General features: G+C 39.0%; 3 protein-coding genes across 5 annotated transcripts; 1 reads left to right on the top strand and 2 right to left on the bottom strand.

Moving 5' to 3' along the window:
- Positions 1–975: 975 nt before the first annotated feature.
- On the top strand, positions 976–4,403 carry LOC128877898 (cyclin-dependent kinase 5). Of its 2 annotated transcripts, none has more exons than XM_054125536.1 (7): positions 976–1,487; positions 1,961–2,049; positions 2,243–2,448; positions 2,528–2,615; positions 2,693–2,864; positions 3,122–3,333; positions 3,425–4,403. In XM_054125536.1, exons 1-7 carry the CDS (start codon positions 1,451–1,453, stop codon positions 3,530–3,532), a joined length of 912 nt encoding a protein of 303 aa, XP_053981511.1. In that variant the 5' UTR covers positions 976–1,450; the 3' UTR covers positions 3,533–4,403. The 2 variants fall into 2 exon arrangements, with proteins under 2 accessions (XP_053981511.1, XP_053981512.1); XM_054125537.1 differs by having other exon boundaries at positions 982–1,487; positions 2,255–2,448.
- Positions 4,033–7,380, bottom strand: LOC128877896 (T-cell immunomodulatory protein). Of its 2 annotated transcripts, none has more exons than XM_054125533.1 (3): positions 7,239–7,380; positions 5,241–6,771; positions 4,033–5,103 (listed from the first exon to the last, which is right to left on the bottom strand). In XM_054125533.1, the coding sequence occupies exons 2-3, from the start codon at positions 6,753–6,755 to the stop codon at positions 4,840–4,842; spliced, it is 1,779 nt and encodes a 592-aa protein (XP_053981508.1). In that variant the 5' UTR covers positions 6,756–6,771; positions 7,239–7,380; the 3' UTR covers positions 4,033–4,839. The 2 variants fall into 2 exon arrangements, with proteins under 2 accessions (XP_053981508.1, XP_053981509.1); XM_054125534.1 differs by lacking the exon at positions 7,239–7,380 and adding an exon at positions 6,843–7,136.
- Positions 7,381–9,393: 2,013 nt separating this feature from the next.
- Positions 9,394–17,741, bottom strand: LOC128877897 (putative inorganic phosphate cotransporter). Its single transcript, XM_054125535.1, has 7 exons — positions 17,556–17,741; positions 15,002–15,247; positions 13,971–14,058; positions 13,414–13,640; positions 13,139–13,288; positions 12,669–13,043; positions 9,394–12,323 (listed from the first exon to the last, which is right to left on the bottom strand). The coding sequence occupies exons 1-7, from the start codon at positions 17,712–17,714 to the stop codon at positions 12,138–12,140; spliced, it is 1,431 nt and encodes a 476-aa protein (XP_053981510.1). The 5' UTR covers positions 17,715–17,741; the 3' UTR covers positions 9,394–12,137.
- Positions 17,742–19,423: the final 1,682 nt, after the last annotated feature.

Here is a 19,423-nt window from a genome sequence, read left to right as displayed (position 1 = left end):
GTTGCAAACCCAACAATGTTGCAAATCGCTCCTCCCGAAACTTCCACTATTTGGAGATGGTAGGAGGTGTTGGAAGGTGTTAGGAGATTTTCGAAAGTGTAAGATGTTAGGAGGTGGCAGGAGGTGTCAGAAAGTGTTAGGATGTGTTAGCGTGTGTGAGAAAGTGTCATGTGGTGTTAAGAGATGTTGGGTGCTGTCATTCACCTACAAAGCGTTGTAAAACGTGTTACTGTTGAACTCAAGGTTATAGTTAAAGAGGATGTGGAAGGTGGATGGTGGTAGATGGAAGGTGATAGGTAGGTGGTGGAAACAAATGATGAAATGTGGCATGTGGAAGGTGGAAGGGTGAAGTTGGAAGGAGGAAGGTGGAAGGTGATGTTGAAGTTACGATGCTGATTACCGTCATGCTCCAATTATCACCGGCACTATTAAAGATATCGATTTTATTTTTGCTTTAGTTAAATGTCAGTAGAAGGCAAGCCTTTTAGTAAGGAGTATATTTTGGTGTTATTACTAGCAGGAACAAGAGTGTTCCCATATATTTTTGGAAGCAGTACGTGGTATCACTTTATCCTTATTTGATTGGATAGCTCTTTACAAGATACAAACTTTTAGTTGAACCTTTATTCAAGTTAATTATTGTTCGATCAATTATTTCGGTCATAATGGAGATTGCTATCCTCACCCAAGCATGTAGTATTACACTCATTTGCTTAATAATCAAAACGACATCAGGTCTAAAAATGCATAAATGCAAACTTTCAAAAAAAAAAAAAAAAATTGTTTTGGAGTTATTCACAATATATTTCTGTCTTATAGATAACAAAAATAATAAGAGATTTTATATATAAAAATGTATACTTTTTATATGGATAGTTTTTATTTGATCTCGTTACCCTTGAGTATACTGTAATTATTGGTCGACTATCGGCAATATGCGTAAGATATTTATAAAGCACACGTAAACATAGAGTCTGTTCATTTACGTACACGTATTCGTGGTTAATTGCATAAAGATGCTCCATGCAACTTCTGTACAATGGGATACAAGGACATTCAATGGAGTGTGGTGTAAATTCGAGGATAAGTAAACCTTGTCGCTCTAACAATAAGTGATAAATCAGTGATAAAGTGCGTAATTCCCAAGAGTGCTACGAAACAAAGAAACAGTTGAATCGGTCGTATACCCTACATATTATTAGGTAGAAAACAAAGGACGTAGAAACGAATGAAAGGTCATATCTAATTTTGCGTTCGAGAAGGGTGCGTAAAACGTTTAAAATTAGCGGCGATGGAAAGTTGTCGCGACATTGGCGACCGTTTTGCATAGATCTCTAAGCTGTTTTGACGCGAATGGCGCCGCCTACCGTCAGTGATTTCGCGCACGATCGTTTTTCGAGTGCAGCGCTAACCACTCTGCAACTATTCCGCCCGTAGGATTGGCAAAAATATGCAAAAATATGAGAAACTCGAAAAAATAGGAGAAGGTGAGTGCCTCGTATCTTTCGTACGTCGTTCCTTTTTAAGAGGTCGAATCACTTTTTCTCTTGATTTAGTGTTCAATAAATCAACACCCGGTGTTCATACGTCGAATGTTTTTTTGACAGCCGCAGTTGGGCAGTGATTACTATCCAATTACTTTGTGATTACTTAGTAAAAGTAAACTCTTACGAGTGTCGTATTAACCATTAATCATGAACTACATTTATGATGTGCATTTATAAATCGATAGTTTATAATCTTTCAAAGTTAACCGTGTCTGACTGTTCGTTAGTCATAATTAATACCAATTGTTGATTAATCAATAACAATGACAACTGATTAGTTAATGCTCGTAATCATGAATTACATTCTGCACAACACTGCATGATAAAAATGCATTGTTCTTATATAAATAGTGTTTACATATTTTAGATAACTTATTTTATTATAGAAATTTGTTATAGACTTTATTTTTTAGGCACTTATGGAACCGTTTTCAAAGCAAAGAATCGCGAGACTCACGAAATCGTTGCCCTGAAGAGAGTACGATTAGATGATGACGACGAAGTAAGTTTAACCAATTTGAAATAATGTACACAGAAAGAAAAATTATTGTTACACAGGCAAAATAGATCATTAAATAACATCAGCCATTTACAATTATTTACACATAGATACGTAACATGTTCAAGAAAGGATTTTCTCCACAAAATATCGATGAAATCCTATGGTTCTTACTTATTAGTTCTTTACTTATTAGTTTCTTACACAGGGTGTACCGTCCTCTGCTCTTAGAGAGATTTGTTTACTGAAGGAGTTGAAGCACAAAAATATTGTCAGGCTGTACGACGTGTTGCACAGTGACAAAAAATTAACATTAGTCTTCGAGCACTGCGATCAGGACCTGAAGAAGTATTTTGATAGTCTGAACGGAGAGATCGATTTAGATGTCGTCAAATCGTTTTTGTAAGTATCTGTATGTGTTAGTGAGAAACTTAATGCTGTGTAACAGGTTATAGGTGTACCGTTTTTTGGTTCATTTCAGATACCAGTTACTGCGTGGATTGGCATTTTGCCATAGTCGAAATGTATTGCACAGAGATCTCAAGCCACAAAATTTGCTCATTAACAAGGTACAAGTTTACGTCTTCTACCTGTTCGGCGAGGAGGTATTACTAGTATTAAAGCCCTATCCCGAACTCCCTTCCAGAACGGGGAGTTGAAATTAGCTGACTTTGGACTGGCGAGAGCCTTTGGAATTCCTGTGAAATGTTATTCCGCGGAAGTTGTCACGCTATGGTACCGTCCTCCAGATGTTCTTTTTGGAGCAAAATTATACACAACGTCCATCGACATGTGGAGCGCCGGATGTATATTTGCTGGTGAATAGCCATAAGAGATCTGAATGAAAGAAATTTAATTTTTTTTCTCAACACTGAGTTTGTTCTCAATTCTTTAAAACATAATTTTCAGCACTTTTGCTTTAATTGCACTTAAAGGAAAGTTTCCTAAGTTCGTCCTATCGGAACAAACCGCCAATGTATTTTCATAACCGTTACATCCTTGATAGCTATAAGGGTATCGTTTGGCTATCGTAAGGTTGACGTTTCAAATATATAATGATCCATACATTTCACAGAATTAGCGAACGCTGGCATACCACTGTTTCCTGGTTCAGACGTGGACGATCAACTGAAGCGAATATTCAAGATGTTGGGCACGCCGACCGAGGCGACTTGGCCAGATTTTACGACTCTTCCCGACTACAAGCCCATTCCACCGTACCACCCTGGCCAAGGATTAGCTCAAGTTACACCGAAACTTAACTCCAGGGGCAGAGATCTACTACAGGTAACGAATCTAGCATGAACTAAATGATCGGTCCATTGATGATCATAGAAATAAAATAAGTGTGGTGCAAACGTTCGCTGATATCTTTCAGAGATTGTTAGTATGTAATCCGGCTCTAAGATTGTCGGCAGACGAAGCAATGGCGCATCCCTATTTCAACGATTTGAACCCTGTCATCAAAAACGATCGTTGCCAATAACGAATTCCAGGTTACCTTAAGCTCGACGATCAAATGCGCATACCGCAGCGACCAAAATCACACCGACGAAGATGTTTTGTTAACTCATTTGCATCTGTAAGCGGAATAGCACGCTCACGACAATGTTCACGTGTCACTAGTCGCAGATTACACTGCTTTCAGCAATGCCTAAGGAACTAACATTTGCTAAATGAGAAAATGGCGAAACTACTCTATTTTCAATTGAAGATATAGCTATCATAAAATGGAAAGATAAGAAAGGCATGGTTGTATTAACAATGATAGCTTCGTTAAATTTTTCCAAGACGAGAAAAGTAATCAGATTCAGCGGAGACAAAATTTAAAAAATATTTCCATCGAAAACAGAGTAAAAGAACATTTAAAGGATACAAAGTATGTTTAGCCAAATCCTTTAAAAGAGAAATTTTGTCGATGCGATATTTGTGACGTTATCGTTATATATCTTTTATTTTAAAGATTACCATATTAATAAAATAATCTACTGATTATCTCAATTTATTGACTGTACAAATGTATGATACTATCCTTTGTTTTAATTATTACATGTAATTTCTAAGTAAAATCAATAACAAAAACATAGGAACTATCGTTACACAGTAATACGCGAAAAGTGCGGTGATACGAGCCGACTGTCGATAGAACGACTCGGATAAATACAGCGGCTAGCGTATACAGAGCTATGATGCAAATGAGTTAATATATACATATTATTATTATTATTATTAATTATTATTATTATTATTATACATGTGTATTTCGCACTCAGTACGTCGATCAAGATGCGAAATAAACATCAACGAGTCCTGTTTTCTAAGAATGTTCAAGAGGAATTAATAAATTGTCAATTTTATCAGTGACTGTAATTTTCTAGTTTACACATCGTACTCGATGAGCTCATTGTACTCTGAAAAAATCGACTAAACTATAATGGAGAGGATGCCCCTGAATGAAATCTAAAAGAATTTAAAAAAAAAAGTTATTTCACTATTGGTTAGAATTTTATACACGGAAAGACTGTCTTTTCTCATTGTTTAGAGGCATTCTTTACAGTAACTCGCAGTAGCCGCGAATCGAGTACGGTGAGTATTCCGGCGCCATCCGTTTGTACATTTACATGTTTCTTTGGTTCCCCTATTTATTTTTCTGTAGATGTTTATATTTATTAAGTTATTAATTAATTTATTTATTTATTTATCGCTTAAGAAATATTTTACACGTCGAAATCGATTAAATACATTCCTTAATAGATAGCAAGCAAACGAACTCTTATTTCTATCCTCTTTTCTTTACATCGCGTCGAAGTGAAATCTGTGTGCTTCTTGTAGCTTCTCAATTTTGTCTTCCCTTCGTTCCTTCCAATACAAGCCGACAATAATTAACGATATCAAGCCGCATGTCCCCGTCAAGGCGGCGGCGCTTAATAAAATCAATTTGCTAGGAGTTACAAATAGTTGCGCCTTCCACCTCCCAGGTTCTGAGATCGGGTTTGGAATCACTACCATCTGGGAATTTGGAATTATTTGCGGCCACTCTCGACAGTTTCCTCCCACCTGTTTAGGGCAAATGAAAAATGACTATATCATTATGAGGTAATCTCGTAGTTCAAAGGGTTAAGTAATGTCCTTACAGATATATATTTATATGTACATATATTTTATTCTTAACTCTACTCTTTCATGCAACTTACCCCTATCGTAAGAGTGTCGACAAAGTTAGGTGTCCTGCCTAAACCGAACGTGGTGTAAGGCAAGTTCAAGGAAAAGTGTGCGCTTTGCGGCAACTGAGCAGCAATCGCGTTCCTAGGACTGCCATCTTGGGTGGTGGTCCGATAAGCTATCGATGGACCTGGCAAGTTGGTCCCGTAGGTTCGTTTCTTTTTCCCCAGGGATCCGGGAGAGATAGGGTACATGCTGTTGTTGAGACCGGTCAATACCATCACTTTTACAAAATTCGCGTCGTAGTCCAAGCTGTTCTTGAAGGCGGCAGTGCGATAGGTGTCTGTACTTTTGTCGACCTCCACCAGGATAACGTCCAAAATTCCGTCTTGGTAGAAATCGTAGAACACCGCCATCGCCGTTTCATTGTAAAAAGGATTCAACGCCTGCCATTTGACTTCGAATTTTCGACCGAAGCCAGAGCAAGTGTTGCACGCGACGTTCTCCAAGAGGAACGACTGTTGCTTGTTAGTGGTTGACTTCAATGTGGCTAACAGGTCGGGATAACCGTCCATGTTGAAATCGCCGCCGCGTAGAGTTATGGTGTCAGTGTACCGTCGTCCGTCGGGTCTCACAAAGCCCCACAGTACGTTGTTATTGTCTCTGAAATTTACTTGGAGATTGTGCCACTGATCGGAGTACATCATGATGGTGCTATTGGTGCAACCCTCGTCGAAACAGAGCGGCAGAAGAACGTCCATCTTCCCTGTCAACTCCACGTCCAAGTAGAGGGTTTGCCCGATTACTCCGTGAAAATTTGTATCTAGTGAAATATTGTATGGAAACGTTATATTATGGTTAGGGATGAACCCTTCCTTGCTGCCCAGCCAAGTTTCAAAGGAAGCGTTCGTGGTGACGACTAGATCCGCGTAGAAATCGTTGTTCAAGTCCAAATAGGCATTCGAATGGGGCTGGCTGATCGCTGGATACAGATGTTTCTTGTCCATGTACTCAGTTTTAGGAGCGCGTCTGCTTTGATCGAAAATCCAGAATGTCCTCCTACTGTGTTCATCCAAACCAAACAAGTCTATGATCATGTCCCGATTGAAGTCCATCGCCAATGGCTGACCGGTCATCTTTATGAGCGGCTCATCCTCATTTGTGCAGTTGAGTCGGTCATTCCCACCCCACAAAACGTAAACATATGATAATTTCTCTTTTTTGTCATACGTGACTACCAAGACATCCATAAACACATCACCATCAAAGTCTCCGGGTACAATGCCAACAACAATACGCCTGAAAGTGCAGCTCAGATTAGAACTGGGCCTCAGAAGTGGCTCCTGTTCAGCGGCGAGGAATATCTGGACGGTGGTGCCATTCTTGCGTAGCATGAACACATCGGTTAGTTCATCTGAATTAAAATCCCCAAAGGCAGCTGGCATGCCATCGAGCACGCTTCCAAACACAGCTGGAGTTATGTCGCTGCATCTCACTGCTCCAATTGTTACAGCCACCACGTACACAAGGATCCACACAGTCGACATCCTTTCTACCAGTTATCTGCAAAATTTATTCGTTTATGAAATATATGTAAATACCTTATCGAGTACGATATTAACGTAGATTCTCACATTCATAGTCCTAGAATAAAGGGGATTAAGTTACTATCATATTCCATCTAAAGAATGCTGGGAGAGTTATGGAGTGCACAACAGATTTGTGGTCAAACCAAATCTGTGGTAAAGCGATTTATGATTTCGAGTGTTTACATAATTGTGACTCGCGTTACTGGCTCACTCTTTTAAGCATAATTCGAAACGGACGAAACTTTTTAACACTGTACGATTAATGAAATTATGTACTTAACCTACAAATTTTTATGTGCCATAAGACGCAACGAACGCGACGCTCGCGAACGTCAAGAACGCACGATATCGATACATCGTAAACCACGAAGTTGTCTAATCTAAATATTCCCAATCGCAACAACATATATCATGTACCACTATGTTATTACACATACGTACCCGATTGCGTCGTACATCCTGTTTGACAGTTGACTCTGACCAATTCTGACTCACAGCAATCTGTCACCACAGAGTAATTTTTAGAGTGATGCTCCTAATGACGCATGCGCACTCAGAATTGAAACCTGGAAAACTCCGAAATTTCGCTCTGTACTCTGTTCCAACATTTGCAAAGCATAAGTTGCTACTTAATGTTACATAGATGTTTATGGGGGTTAACGAACTTTTGCAAAATAGATATTTATGAATGTAACATTTAACGAAGGAAGTCGATTAATTGCAATTTTTTGGTCAACGAAGCACCGTATGTCAAAAAAGCAATCTATGTTTATTAAAAATTATATATCAAATAGAAACTCGGTAAATAATTCCATGACTTTGTTGACTTTTCGAGTTCTGCAAATTTATTGAATTCTATTAAATATAAGTCAGTAGCGCACGTAAAGAGTATGACAACCTCGACTTACAAATTAAAAAGTTTATTATTCTGTTATTCCTTATTGCGGTTAGTTTTAAGAAGGATAATAATTATAAAATCAGCCAGTAAGAATAGAGACTAAGTAATATCAATGTAAAACGTTTAGAAGAGGAAATGTAACAAGAGAGCACCACATAGTAGTGCAAAGTACTTCTACGAATGTACGCACTTTAATTTAATAAACAAACAAACAAGTTAGTAGCGCCATCTAGTGTAAAGATTAAAGATTAGAAATAAGATAGAAAAATTAATTAGGTCTGTTCATCGTTAGATGATTATATTCATTTCAGTGAAACAATTTGAACTGTCAAGTGGACAATATTTTATGCATTCTCGAATAATTCATAAATGATGCTATTCTTAGAAATAAAAAAAATAAATTAATAATTATGGTTATTCTCCTGTTTCATATATTAGATTAAACAATTTTAACATTTTTAATTATCAATCAAGGAAAGGGAGGTTGTATCCAACAGGAAAGGTAGATCAGATCGTAAGCTTCAATAACAACTGATCTCTAACCAATTTCATTTCTTAGAAATGTTGATCTAAGTATTTCTTATGTATTTTCGGCAGCAAGAATTCTGCCACGACAGAGAATTTATTTTCACGCGAAATTCAAGCACCACCGTACGTTTGATCTTACAATTTGAGCGATAATTTATTTACCTGCACTCGTGTATCATCACATATTATTTACAATTCCAACGACGAAATTACAGTTTCGCAGGACCACGACATCCTTTTGTATATACAACGCTCGTAAATCTTTATATAAAAAATATCAATCCCAACGTTTAAATCGATTACTTTACAAGTTCTCGTTGAGACGGTAAAATTACGACGGATACAAACGGTTCTATCGGGATCATCGATAATACGTATATATAAATATATATGTACATGTACATATATTCCAAGAAGTATAACGTTGGTATCGGATCTGACGTAATTCGGATTTGGCGCGCAATTGTATCTTCACCCTTTGCGCACGACCATTTTGGAACAAGACGCACACTGTTTATACATTGACTGTATGTGGAAGACTCTTCCACGCGTTGGAAATTTTACGTTCAACGGTGATCGGAGTATACCATACACGTTCAGCTGTTCGACTGAACGTATTTATTTGCATCGATCGTCCACAAAGGGTTTAACGTGTGTACCCTGGTACGCATGCGCGCACGCGAGAGGAAGAAATTTCAAACACGTGAAACATTCGTTTCAGGGTCAACGATGACCGAATTGAGTATGAATTACCAGCAGTGTTCCTAAGGAAGTCATCGAAGTCACATTCTCGGTACATGATCACAAGAAGACGCAGGTACTATGAATAGGTTCGATCGAACAAGAATTGACAACGCTATCGAGCATGACTTCAGCAAATAAAGATTCGTTCGAACCCGATGGATACACGATGTTTGTTACTGTTGTCGCTCGAGAAGAAAGAACGCTCACTATCCATGCGGAAAAATAAACACAAAAAGAATACAAGGGTCGTCCTGTTTTCGTATAGTAACATGTTTCAATGACGCCTCCATGGATGCTCGTCGTGTAATAATTATAATAATAATATTAATAATAATGATAATGACGATGATACCGACGGCTACCTGTGACGACAACAATGACGATGAATGGCGATGGTGTGGACGATGACAATTATAATAATAACAATAACAATAACAATAATTGTATTAATAATAATTATAATAATGACAACAACAATAATAATTAAAAAAAAGAGAAAATGCATTCCACTATGCAGACATACATCCTTTCATTCGAATGTTTATCGTTTTTTTTTTTCTTTCTTTTCAGGAACATTCGAAGTTATCATTACTTTCTTCCCTACATTTCTTTTCTGCTTTGTACACGTTGTATATAAATAAGTAAGAGCAATTAATGTTTCTAAATGTCTATAGCGTGGTAGAAACTTACGCGTAGAGATATCTACAATATGTATAAACCATTGTTGTATTGCAAGAAAGTGTTCGCAAAACGCTTTTTGAAAGTGAAAGATTCCCGGCGTGAGATTGGGTCAGAGGAGGGTGGATGGCGAACATTTCTTTTTTCTGCGATCAATTTTAGTGATACAATACAAAATGGCAGTTGTTTGCGATAAACGCGGCGCGCAATGAGGGGGGGGGGGGGAGGGGAAGGGCGAATGCTAGGATATATTCGCTCTAATACTGTTGCCACGCGTGTATGCATGCGTGCACGTACAATGGAGTTACATAAGTATTCCTACTATTTGATTGCTGACGTCCTTTGTAGATAAATGGTACAGGATCTTCATGGATAAAAATATATACACTGTATTGATTTAACTTTCAATTAATATTAATTTTGTTGAAAGATAACAGTTGTATGCAACAACTGGAATTCGAATAAGATACGAATAAACTAATAATCACAAATAAGTTATTCGATGATGTTAATTGAGGCTTTCAGGTGTAAGCTACTTCATTTGTACAAAGGGTTAGGATGGCACATTAATATTGTAACATTTTGTCTTTAAAATATTTCAATCGTTTTAAATCAGCAATTGGGAGAATACGAATACTTCTGCGACGCACTGTATTGTGCACGGACGCGGACAGAGGTCGAACGAATCGTCGTTCCGTGTCGTTCTTTGTAGTTTGGTTCGTGTTCCGTGGTAGAGATGGGCAAAATTCTTATCCAAATACAAAATTTATAACTAATAGAAATTAATTGTATATCCGTTAAATAAAAATGAAAATTTCACTTAGAGGGTTTTGGTTATTTCTAGACTGCAAACTTACGCGTTCGTGGACTCCAAAAAAAGCTCTCAGGAACTCGAACTTCTGTTAATTTCTTTATGAATACCCTAATCCCTTTAGAGTGCAAAGAACTAACATACGCTATGGATGCACAAAAATCTGCAGTCCGTTTATCTATTATAATCGAGAAGAATTTTGCCAATCTTTGGGCTCATGAAGCTACCCACCAATGTAAAATGAACAAAAGAAGAACACGCGACGAAGCGGTTCCGAAAGATCCGAAGAAACTTCGATGCAATCTTTATTCTAGCATTTTCGATCGTAAGGCACGCAATCTTCGATAAACGAAATGGGATTCTATAAAAATGTAAAATATTCTCTCTCCTTCATTGTCTCTATCTGTTCTCAAGTTCGAGCATGCTATCTTTCTTCTCGTTCCTCTCGCTCTTTCGGGACATACACGCATCTACGACAACCACACACATATGCTCATCGTCGTTCTCTCCTTAACTTATTCCATGGATCGCGCAGAAACGACATTACGTTCGATTCGACTTATGCGCAAATGTTTGCATACAATTTGAGTTCGAATTCTAGAAACTGGAACAAGCTGCGGCTTTTTCTAATCGCTGACATACAGAATTCATGGTGGAAGAAGTTAAATCCCTTCGTGCTAGATCTTTCGACGACATAATTTGTTATTTGTTGCAACGATATAACATGCACTTACATTTGCTTGTTTTAACGTAACTATCCGACTTGTTTTGTAGGAAACTCGATATCATCTTTGAAATTTTCTTTTTCGCCACGCATTCTGGAAATATTAAAGAATCGAAAAAATACAATTGACAAAACTCAAAAAAATAAAAAAAAAATATATCAAAACCTAAAATTCTTTTTAATTGTTCGATTCGTTAATATTTCAAGAATTTGTGGTTGAAAAACAAATGCAAGTAGACATTATCCTTAGAAAAAAGTTAAAGGTTGTCCCAGTTTCGAAAATTTCTTATCGTGCTCTTGCTTTCGTCCACTTTTTCGACTGAACGAACTTCTCTTGTATTTTGGCGCACGTTTCTAACTTCTTCGTGCCCCACAATATCAATTGTTTTTCTTTTAAAAATTGTTTTTTTTCGCTGATGATGGTTTTCTGTTAGAGCATTGCGGATATTCCAACACTCGTAACCATGCGCAGTGCGAGTTTCAAAGAAACATTCTTTCTCAATTTGAACTACATTTTCAAGCAAACTTTCTTTGCGATTTCATTGTATTAGCGACGGAACAGACTGATGTGTATCTACAAAAAGAAACAATACTTACCTGTACCGTGTGTAGGGGGCACGAAGGGGTTAGATCCTATTGGTGAATACGGAGTAGCGGGATGGAAGAATAAATAAAAGGGGGGACCCGGAGAAAATATGGAACCGCGAACCACAAGAAGATCATCACAAACTTGCACGAACTTGTGAACGCTAGCGACGTTAATCTCGTTAACGACTCTTGACGCTTTCTCGCAGCCAATCGGTATCGAATGATCGAATGAGCGTGGCAGGAATGAATCGCAGATGGGGGCAAAGGTAGCCACAACTTATCTCGAGCAACTGTGCGTTCGCCGTAATGGCAGTAAGAGAGAAATAGAGAGATAGTGAACGAGAATATGTCGCAGAAACAAGCTCATCGTCAATGTTGCGTTTCTATTACAGATTTCACGGTGTCCAAGCCCTGCTTCTCGTGCCTGTCCTCGTCCTTCTCCGGATTGTCCCACGACTGCCTCTGACCAGAGCCGAATATTATATAGAAAATGGCGCAAACGATGTAAACGACCGCCGAGATCATGAACACCAGCCTCCATTTCGCATGCGTCGGCTGGGAACAAAAACGTTTGCCGATGCTATCATAATGCTGAACATAATTAAATTCTGGTATACGTGTAAGCGACTGCTTCTTATACATATTATTATGCAACAAAAATTTACAGGAAATAAACTGTCACATTCATAATTTAAATAATTTAAAGAAATAACTTATTATAATTAATTGCTGAAAAAATGTTCACGAAACTTTTTTCCTGTTTTTAAAATGAACTAACATTAACTAATATTCCTTAATAATTTACTAAGCGTTACCTACAAGTGCCTAGACCTGACTAAATACCTACAACCATACAAAAATGCTGCGGGTTTATAGGGTTAATTGTATTGGAATAATTACCGTTCCGACGATTATGTATCCAGCAGTAATAGGCGCGAGAAGGCCAGCAAGATTTGCCAGACAATTAGTGAAGGACATCAACACGCCAGCGAACCTCGGGGATATGTCCAGATGATTCACCTTGAATCCCGAATAAATACCACCGTTCAAACCTACGCCGACCGTCAAGAGGGTGACCGTCAACCAGGTATTGCACGCGGTGAAGGAAGCTGCTATCAACGCAATCGCAGGCCCGAATTGACCGATGCTGTTGATGATCTTCCGCGTGTACGTGTGGTTGAAGTTTCCGCTGGAGATCATCCAGTCGGCCACGTGAGAGATCACCATCGAGAACAGCCACATGGCCAGGTATGGAAGCGAGGAGATGGTGCCGTTCTGAAATAGGGAAGATTAGGTATTATTAGAGATAGATAAATTCTTTGTCGTTCGTCTGAATAAATTGGCCGTTAAAAATCAGCCACAATCTTTACCGATTTAATGTCGAAGTGCAGAATTTGCTTCATGAACGTTGGCAGTTCCGTCATCAGCGTCTCGTATCCGTAGTTCTGACCCATGTGCGCGATCAGGATGGCCCAGAATGGCAGCGACGTAACGATCGACCGCCATGGCACGGGTGGGGACTGTGGACATCGCACGAAATATATTCCATTAATTTATTTACTTAAACGAAACAAATTCGAAATACGTGATTATTCCAATAATCTCCAGCTTCTAGCAAATCGAGGGGGGGGTCAGTGCTACTCACGGATGCTCCAGCGCTGCCCCAGAGAGCGCTCAGTATATACTTCTTCTCGTCCTCGGGGATATGAGGATGTCTTTCCGGATCCTCATACACGATCAACAAAAAAGCGATGCACCACAGGGTACCTACTGCTCCGAACACATAAAAGATCGATGGCCAGCCACCGCTGAATCCGTATTCAGAGAGGATACCACTCAGAGGCATCGATATTACTGTACCAAATTGAGCACCTGAACGGGGAAACAAAAGGGAATACATCGATTAAAATTGCGGTAGCGTGGCGCGCTAGCGTCGATAATACTGATTGATAATAATAATAATAATAATAATAATAATAATAATAATAATAATAATAATAAAAAGACGAAGGAGAGGAAGAAGCATCCGACGGATTAGAGAGAGCAGGTATCCCGATAAACGGAAGAATATCATCCGAGGTGGCCTCTGGTAGGTTTCGTTCCATCGATAGGCAGTAAAAGAGCGCGGACCAAGACGTCCGGACGAATGGACGGGCGGAGGGAGAGCTACGCATAAACAAAGATCGCAGTGAACCAGCTTACCGGCGTACACAAAGGCTCCCATCCTGCTGCGTTCGTTCGGCGGTATCCACTTGGCCAGCAGCGCGTGCGTGCAAGGCACAATTGGACCCTGCAATAGGGATAATCCATTCCTAGGGGGAGGAAATACACCCGAACGATCAAAAAAGCGTTCACACATGACGGGGGATTTTTAGCGATTTTTACAACCCCTTTCTAATTTGTTACTTTTCTTATTTTTTCTTTTCTTTCTTTTTTTTCCGCGCGAGTTTACATTTTACGAATTCGAGTAATCGAACGGGTCGAATTCTCGATTGACAACGATTTTTGAGGCTCGGGGACAGGGTACGGCCAACTAGTCGCTGATTTTCTTTTCGCAATTTCGCACAAGGAACTTTCAACGATTCCTCGATAAAACTCGCTTCGTTTGGAGACTTTTAACGAGGGTCGGTTTGTTCTAAGAATCGATCTTCAATGCATAGAATAAAGTGAACGTTATTCGTTATTCGTTATTTCATTACCAGAATGTCTTTGACAAAATTGGCGAGGTCGTCCCGATTAAAACAAGTACAAACACGACACCATTCGGATTACTTTTATTTATACATCATTGAAACTTTTTCAGAAATCATTAGAACAACTTATTGATAAAAATACTCAGAATGTGATCGTGTTTCAGCTTATTTTAATCAGGAAAATCTCGTCAAACCGTTAATAACATTTATGGTCAAATTCAATGACAAAAATAGAACGCATTCAAATCAGTAACTAGTCAGCTGCGTATTCCCTTTGTAAAAAGGGGAGATTACAACTTGTACGATCAATTTTTTCAACGGAACCGAGCTTGAAGAAGCGGCGAGACTGATCCGACAATTCCAAAATTATTTTACATAATAACTACCGATCATTTTGTGAGTGGACTATGTTTTAGAAATCGTTAATGACAATCAGTTTCTACGTTTTACGTCCAGTTACGTTTGAAAAGCGCTCGGGCAAATCGTAACCTCCGTTTGCAAAAGAGATATCGTGGGTCCAAAAATCTTGCGTTGCCTTACCTCGCCCAGACCTTGAATGAATCGGACGGCCATGAGGGAATAGTAACCGCCTTGGCGCGCGGATACTGGTACTAGTAATCCGAACACGGAATTGATCATCATCCCGACACCGAGGAAGTACTTTGATCCGTAACGTTTCGCGAGTATACCGAATGGTATCTGTGTGATCACGTAGCCATAGAAGAACGAGCTCAACAGGTAACCCTGCTGCGTACTGTCCCACACGAACTCTCCGTCGCTGGCGCTCTGGAATAAAAGGGATATTTTTTAATATTTTAAGGAATCATTCTTCATGATCACGCTAACGCGAACAAAAACTTAACACTTTACCGACCGGTAACGGTTCAAGATCCTATGCCTTTCTCATCGGCCGCTCGGCAGCATGTCTTCCCTGGCACCGGAAATTGTATAAAAATACGAGAGCTTACAGAGCGAAGCAACTTGTATCTCGATTCAAAGTAACAAATACTTGCTAGTTACCATAGCACTTACTGGTCGGTGAGCGTTGCGGACAAAAAGTCGATTAATCGACTACCGGGTCGGTGAGCGTTGAAGACAAGAAGCCGATTAATCGGCTACCGGTCGGTAAAGTGTTAAGATAAAATAAGGGCCAAATTTCGTTAAAATCGGTGTCTTGTAATTGAGCGATATTCGTAGCAAGTCTGTCGACGGTCGGAACTTTGTACCGCGTCGGTTGCCGTGTTAATTGGTCGGTAGAGGCAAACGGCGTCCTATTTTTACTACCGTTTTCGCCGTTGCCTGACACTGACGAATGGTATAAGCGTCACTGTGACGCTTTTAATCCTTCGATTGCCGCCCACTTGAAACTAAAAGCACTCACTTAGAGTGCACGGAACGAGACAGTTACTAACTACCATATTAGCACTCGTTTAATTCTCACCCGTTTAAACGTAATAGGGTGAATCTCGATACTGTTATCGTTCATTCGGCGTGAACGACCCTTCGACCAGAGTGGTCAACGGTCCCATGCAGAATGACTATTATCGATACATTAGTGAGGTTTCCCTGTAAAAAACGAGTCCAAACATGACTACATTCTTTTGAATATTTGTAGGTATACGTATTAAAATTTGTGTAGAAATCAATAGAATTACAATTACTCGTGATTAAATGTGTTTCGAGTGGGGGTTAGCGATGCGCACGAGACGAGATAAATCTCGATTTCGAGATGTGATTCTTGATCGAGATTATTTGTAACATTCGAGAACGACATCGAGATTTGGGCGAGATCAAGATTATTTCAAATTCTCGTCGAAATCTCGACAAAATGTTTTATTATATTGCTGCGTTAACAAACGATGCCACATACAATTTTGTTGATGTTATAAACCGCTTCTGCTTTGAGGGGCAAGTTCCGACTGGCACACAGTGTGATATTTCAGCGATCTAGCGGAACAAAACTTATGTGGTTCAATATTTCAGAAACAATTGGATCATCCACACACGAAGCTACTCAAAAGAAACGTAATTGGTTGGTGACTGAAATCACAAACTAGTTAGCTATTGGTTAGTAATGATTTTGAACATTTTTAGAAAAAGGATCTACCGGTGTCCGCGCGGTATAATATTACAGCAAAATCATATTCTCGGTCATTGCTTGAACAAATATTATACTTATTATTTAAACAATGATGGGGAATATGATTTTGCTGTGACATCAATTTACATTTGTGTAAATTATGTATTAACATTAATATATCTTTATTACAAAACGCTAGTCAATTGTCACGACAATTAGTGTTTTTAAATTACAGGTCAAACTACAATATACGTATTTCCTGAAATGTTGTTTTCTTGCATTATAAAATTATCCTATTTGTAATGTTCTTACATTCTGTGCGAAATGTAATCCTTAAACTCACGTAATCTAAGAACTGGAGAACTTGTATATCGTTCCTAATAACAACAGATATTGGCATATTTTGAACTGTATTGCCAATTCTCGTCAAAATCTCGCCAAGAGATCATATATTCTAAATTGTCGAAAATTCGAGATCGATATGCATGTTTCGAGAATTTTTGAAATCAAGATATCAGGATCGTAGAAATCTCGTCTCGTCTCGTGCGCATCACTAAGTGGGGTCATGTTTGGGCTAGTTTCGACCTGAAGCATCTAACCAATCCATTGATGATCCTTTCATGATAATGCAATGAGAAATATTTAAAAAATTACTGCTCTCACCTGAGACCGTTCCATATATATACATAACAAATAATTAAATCGAAAATTTACTTTAGAAAATTTACTTACAAATGTGCTGTACTATGCTGTACAACGCTGTATTATTGTGTATTGTACTGTATTGACGTTGTATTTATACTGTTCTACGCTTTATTATGCTATACAAAGCTGTATTATTCTGTATGATTCTCTATTAGTACCTACGAATTTTATAGAAAGAATATTCTTAATATTAACATGTAATTGTTAACTTTACCCTAGAGTCAAGGCAAAGTTTCTTCAAAATTGGGGAAGAAGATTGCACGAATATTTGTGTCAGGGACACTTTTTACGGATGCGTGCAATACTTACGTGCACTGGAGCGGAATCATTGGCGTGGGTGTCAGGCCCGCATTCTTTCGCTACTATATCATGCTCACTGGCGATCGCGGAGTGATTGACCATCGCGACGATCGCCACGGACATGTTGGTTCTCATCACATAGGCGTTCGCCATGCCCAAGAACAGCATGAAGGTCACTATATGACGCGTTCCCACCAGTGCTGCAACAAGCAAACATTTGTTCGTTAGCATTTATTTATTGCAAGTACGCTCTGTCGAATAGGGCGGAAAAATAGTCGAAAACATATTGTAGGGGTTACAGGGAAATCAGAAACCTATAGCTTTTCAATGTGAATAGGTATGTTAGCGTCCGATCAATATATTGATTTTCGGAACAGCTGATCTGCCGCTGTTTGCAAGCGATGGGTTCGCGAAGGGCCAAGAAGACATCAAGGCGGACGGACCGAGCGCGAGCTTGCGATGATCCGAAGACGGCTCCAAAACGAATGCGTCGCATGACCGATGACTTACCATCGGTAACGCGTAAACTGGCCAAGCAACCCGACGTTGCATTGCCATAATTAATAATTAGCCATATTGAATTAAACAAATGATATATTGTTCTAGAAAGATCTAGCCACGGAGTGGAGAAGGCATGGCCTTCTGGAAAGAGGACCGTGTTGAACCACACGGCACTTACCCCGGAACTTTCCTACGAAACAGTTATATCCTTTGAAATCATTTTTATCAGGTATCTGCACTGTTTATTTTTATTAATCAATTATTTTAGATATATCTCAGGTGTATACTCTGATTTATTCAGAAGACTATAAGTATCATAGCGAGAATTATACAGGGTGTCCCAAAAGTCAGGGAGGAGCCGGAAATGGGGGGTAGCTGAGACGATTCTGAACAACAATTTCCTTTGCAAAAATATCGGATGGAGCTTCGTTAAGGAGATATTAAGCGAAAACCCCGACCAATCAGAGCGCGCGTAGACCGTTGGAGCGACCGCGGTAGCGAAGGCTACGCGCTGACGGCCGCGCTTGTACGCGAACAAGTGACTCGACGTGCATCGAAGGACATTGGGCGCGGCCGCTTAGCTCGTAGCCTTCGCAACCGCGGCCGCTCCAACGGTCTACGCGCGCTCTGATTGGTCGGGGTTTTCGCTTAATATCTCCTTAACGAAGCTCCATCCGACATTTTTGCAAAGGAAATTGTTGTTCAGAATCGTCTCAGCTACTCCCCCATTTCCGGCTCCTCCCCGACTTTTGGGACACCCTGTATACATCAACTATGATACTTATTTAATTACTATAGAAGTTACACCAGCTATGTTTATACAATGGAATTATAAAAAAGGTATTACACCATAGTAGTGTGTGCCTTCAAAAAGTTATTGCACCATATTGCTGCAAGGTACCTGCATTGCCAGTATACATGTAATGCCATCTAACACGAGGAATGGGAACTATTTCGCTACTAACTTGGGTACTTTGTCGTCTACAGCGTTGTTTACGGATTTAAGGCTACTTTTACATTAATTTTTGATTTACCATATTAATGATCTTAATATTTTCGCAAACCAACTAGCTAATACTTTTCGTTGGAATAAGAAGAAAAACTCAAAAAAATGTTCCCGTAGGTCGAAGAAAAATAGGAAGAATTTATAGGAAAATCACAAACGGACAGTTTCTGAATTTTATATTAACGATGTCTTGGTTAAGAAAATAGAAAGCGGTGCGGTTGCACTTTTGGTGACAAAGTACATAATAATATGATTAGAAATTACAAATATAATAAGAGTTGAGATATAATACAAATATTCTATAATTACAAGTAACATTATTTAAAAAAAATATTAATGTTATTATTAACCTCTCGAGGGATTTTAAATA

This window comes from Hylaeus volcanicus, chromosome 6, assembly GCF_026283585.1.
Source record: "Hylaeus volcanicus isolate JK05 chromosome 6, UHH_iyHylVolc1.0_haploid, whole genome shotgun sequence".
Lineage (NCBI taxonomy): Eukaryota > Metazoa > Arthropoda > Insecta > Hymenoptera > Colletidae > Hylaeus > Hylaeus volcanicus.
Note: the sequence above shows the minus strand (reverse complement) of the source record. Positions and strands in the feature narration are given on the sequence as shown.

Bases quoted from the DNA above. Each gene is read 5' to 3' on its own strand.
- LOC128877897 (XM_054125535.1), bottom strand. From the start codon at position 17,714: ATGCTGTTCTTGGGCATGGCGAACGCCTATGTGATGAGAACCAACATG. The intron at 13,289-13,413 runs GTGAGTAGCACT...CGATGTCCACAG, and splicing joins GGGGCAGCGCTGGAGCATCC to TCCCCACCCGTGCCATGGCG. The intron at 13,044-13,138 runs GTAAAGATTGTG...TCCCTATTTCAG, and splicing joins TGCACTTCGACATTAAATCG to AACGGCACCATCTCCTCGCT.
- LOC128877896 (XM_054125533.1), bottom strand. From the start codon at position 6,755: ATGTCGACTGTGTGGATCCTTGTGTACGTGGTGGCTGTAACAATTGGA. The intron at 5,104-5,240 runs GTAAGTTGCATG...TGCCCTAAACAG, and splicing joins TCGACACTCTTACGATAGGG to GTGGGAGGAAACTGTCGAGA.
- LOC128877898 (XM_054125536.1), top strand. From the start codon at position 1,451: ATGCAAAAATATGAGAAACTCGAAAAAATAGGAGAAG. The intron at 1,488-1,960 runs GTGAGTGCCTCG...TTTATTTTTTAG, and splicing joins ACTCGAAAAAATAGGAGAAG to GCACTTATGGAACCGTTTTC. The intron at 2,865-3,121 runs GTGAATAGCCAT...TACATTTCACAG, and splicing joins CGCCGGATGTATATTTGCTG to AATTAGCGAACGCTGGCATA.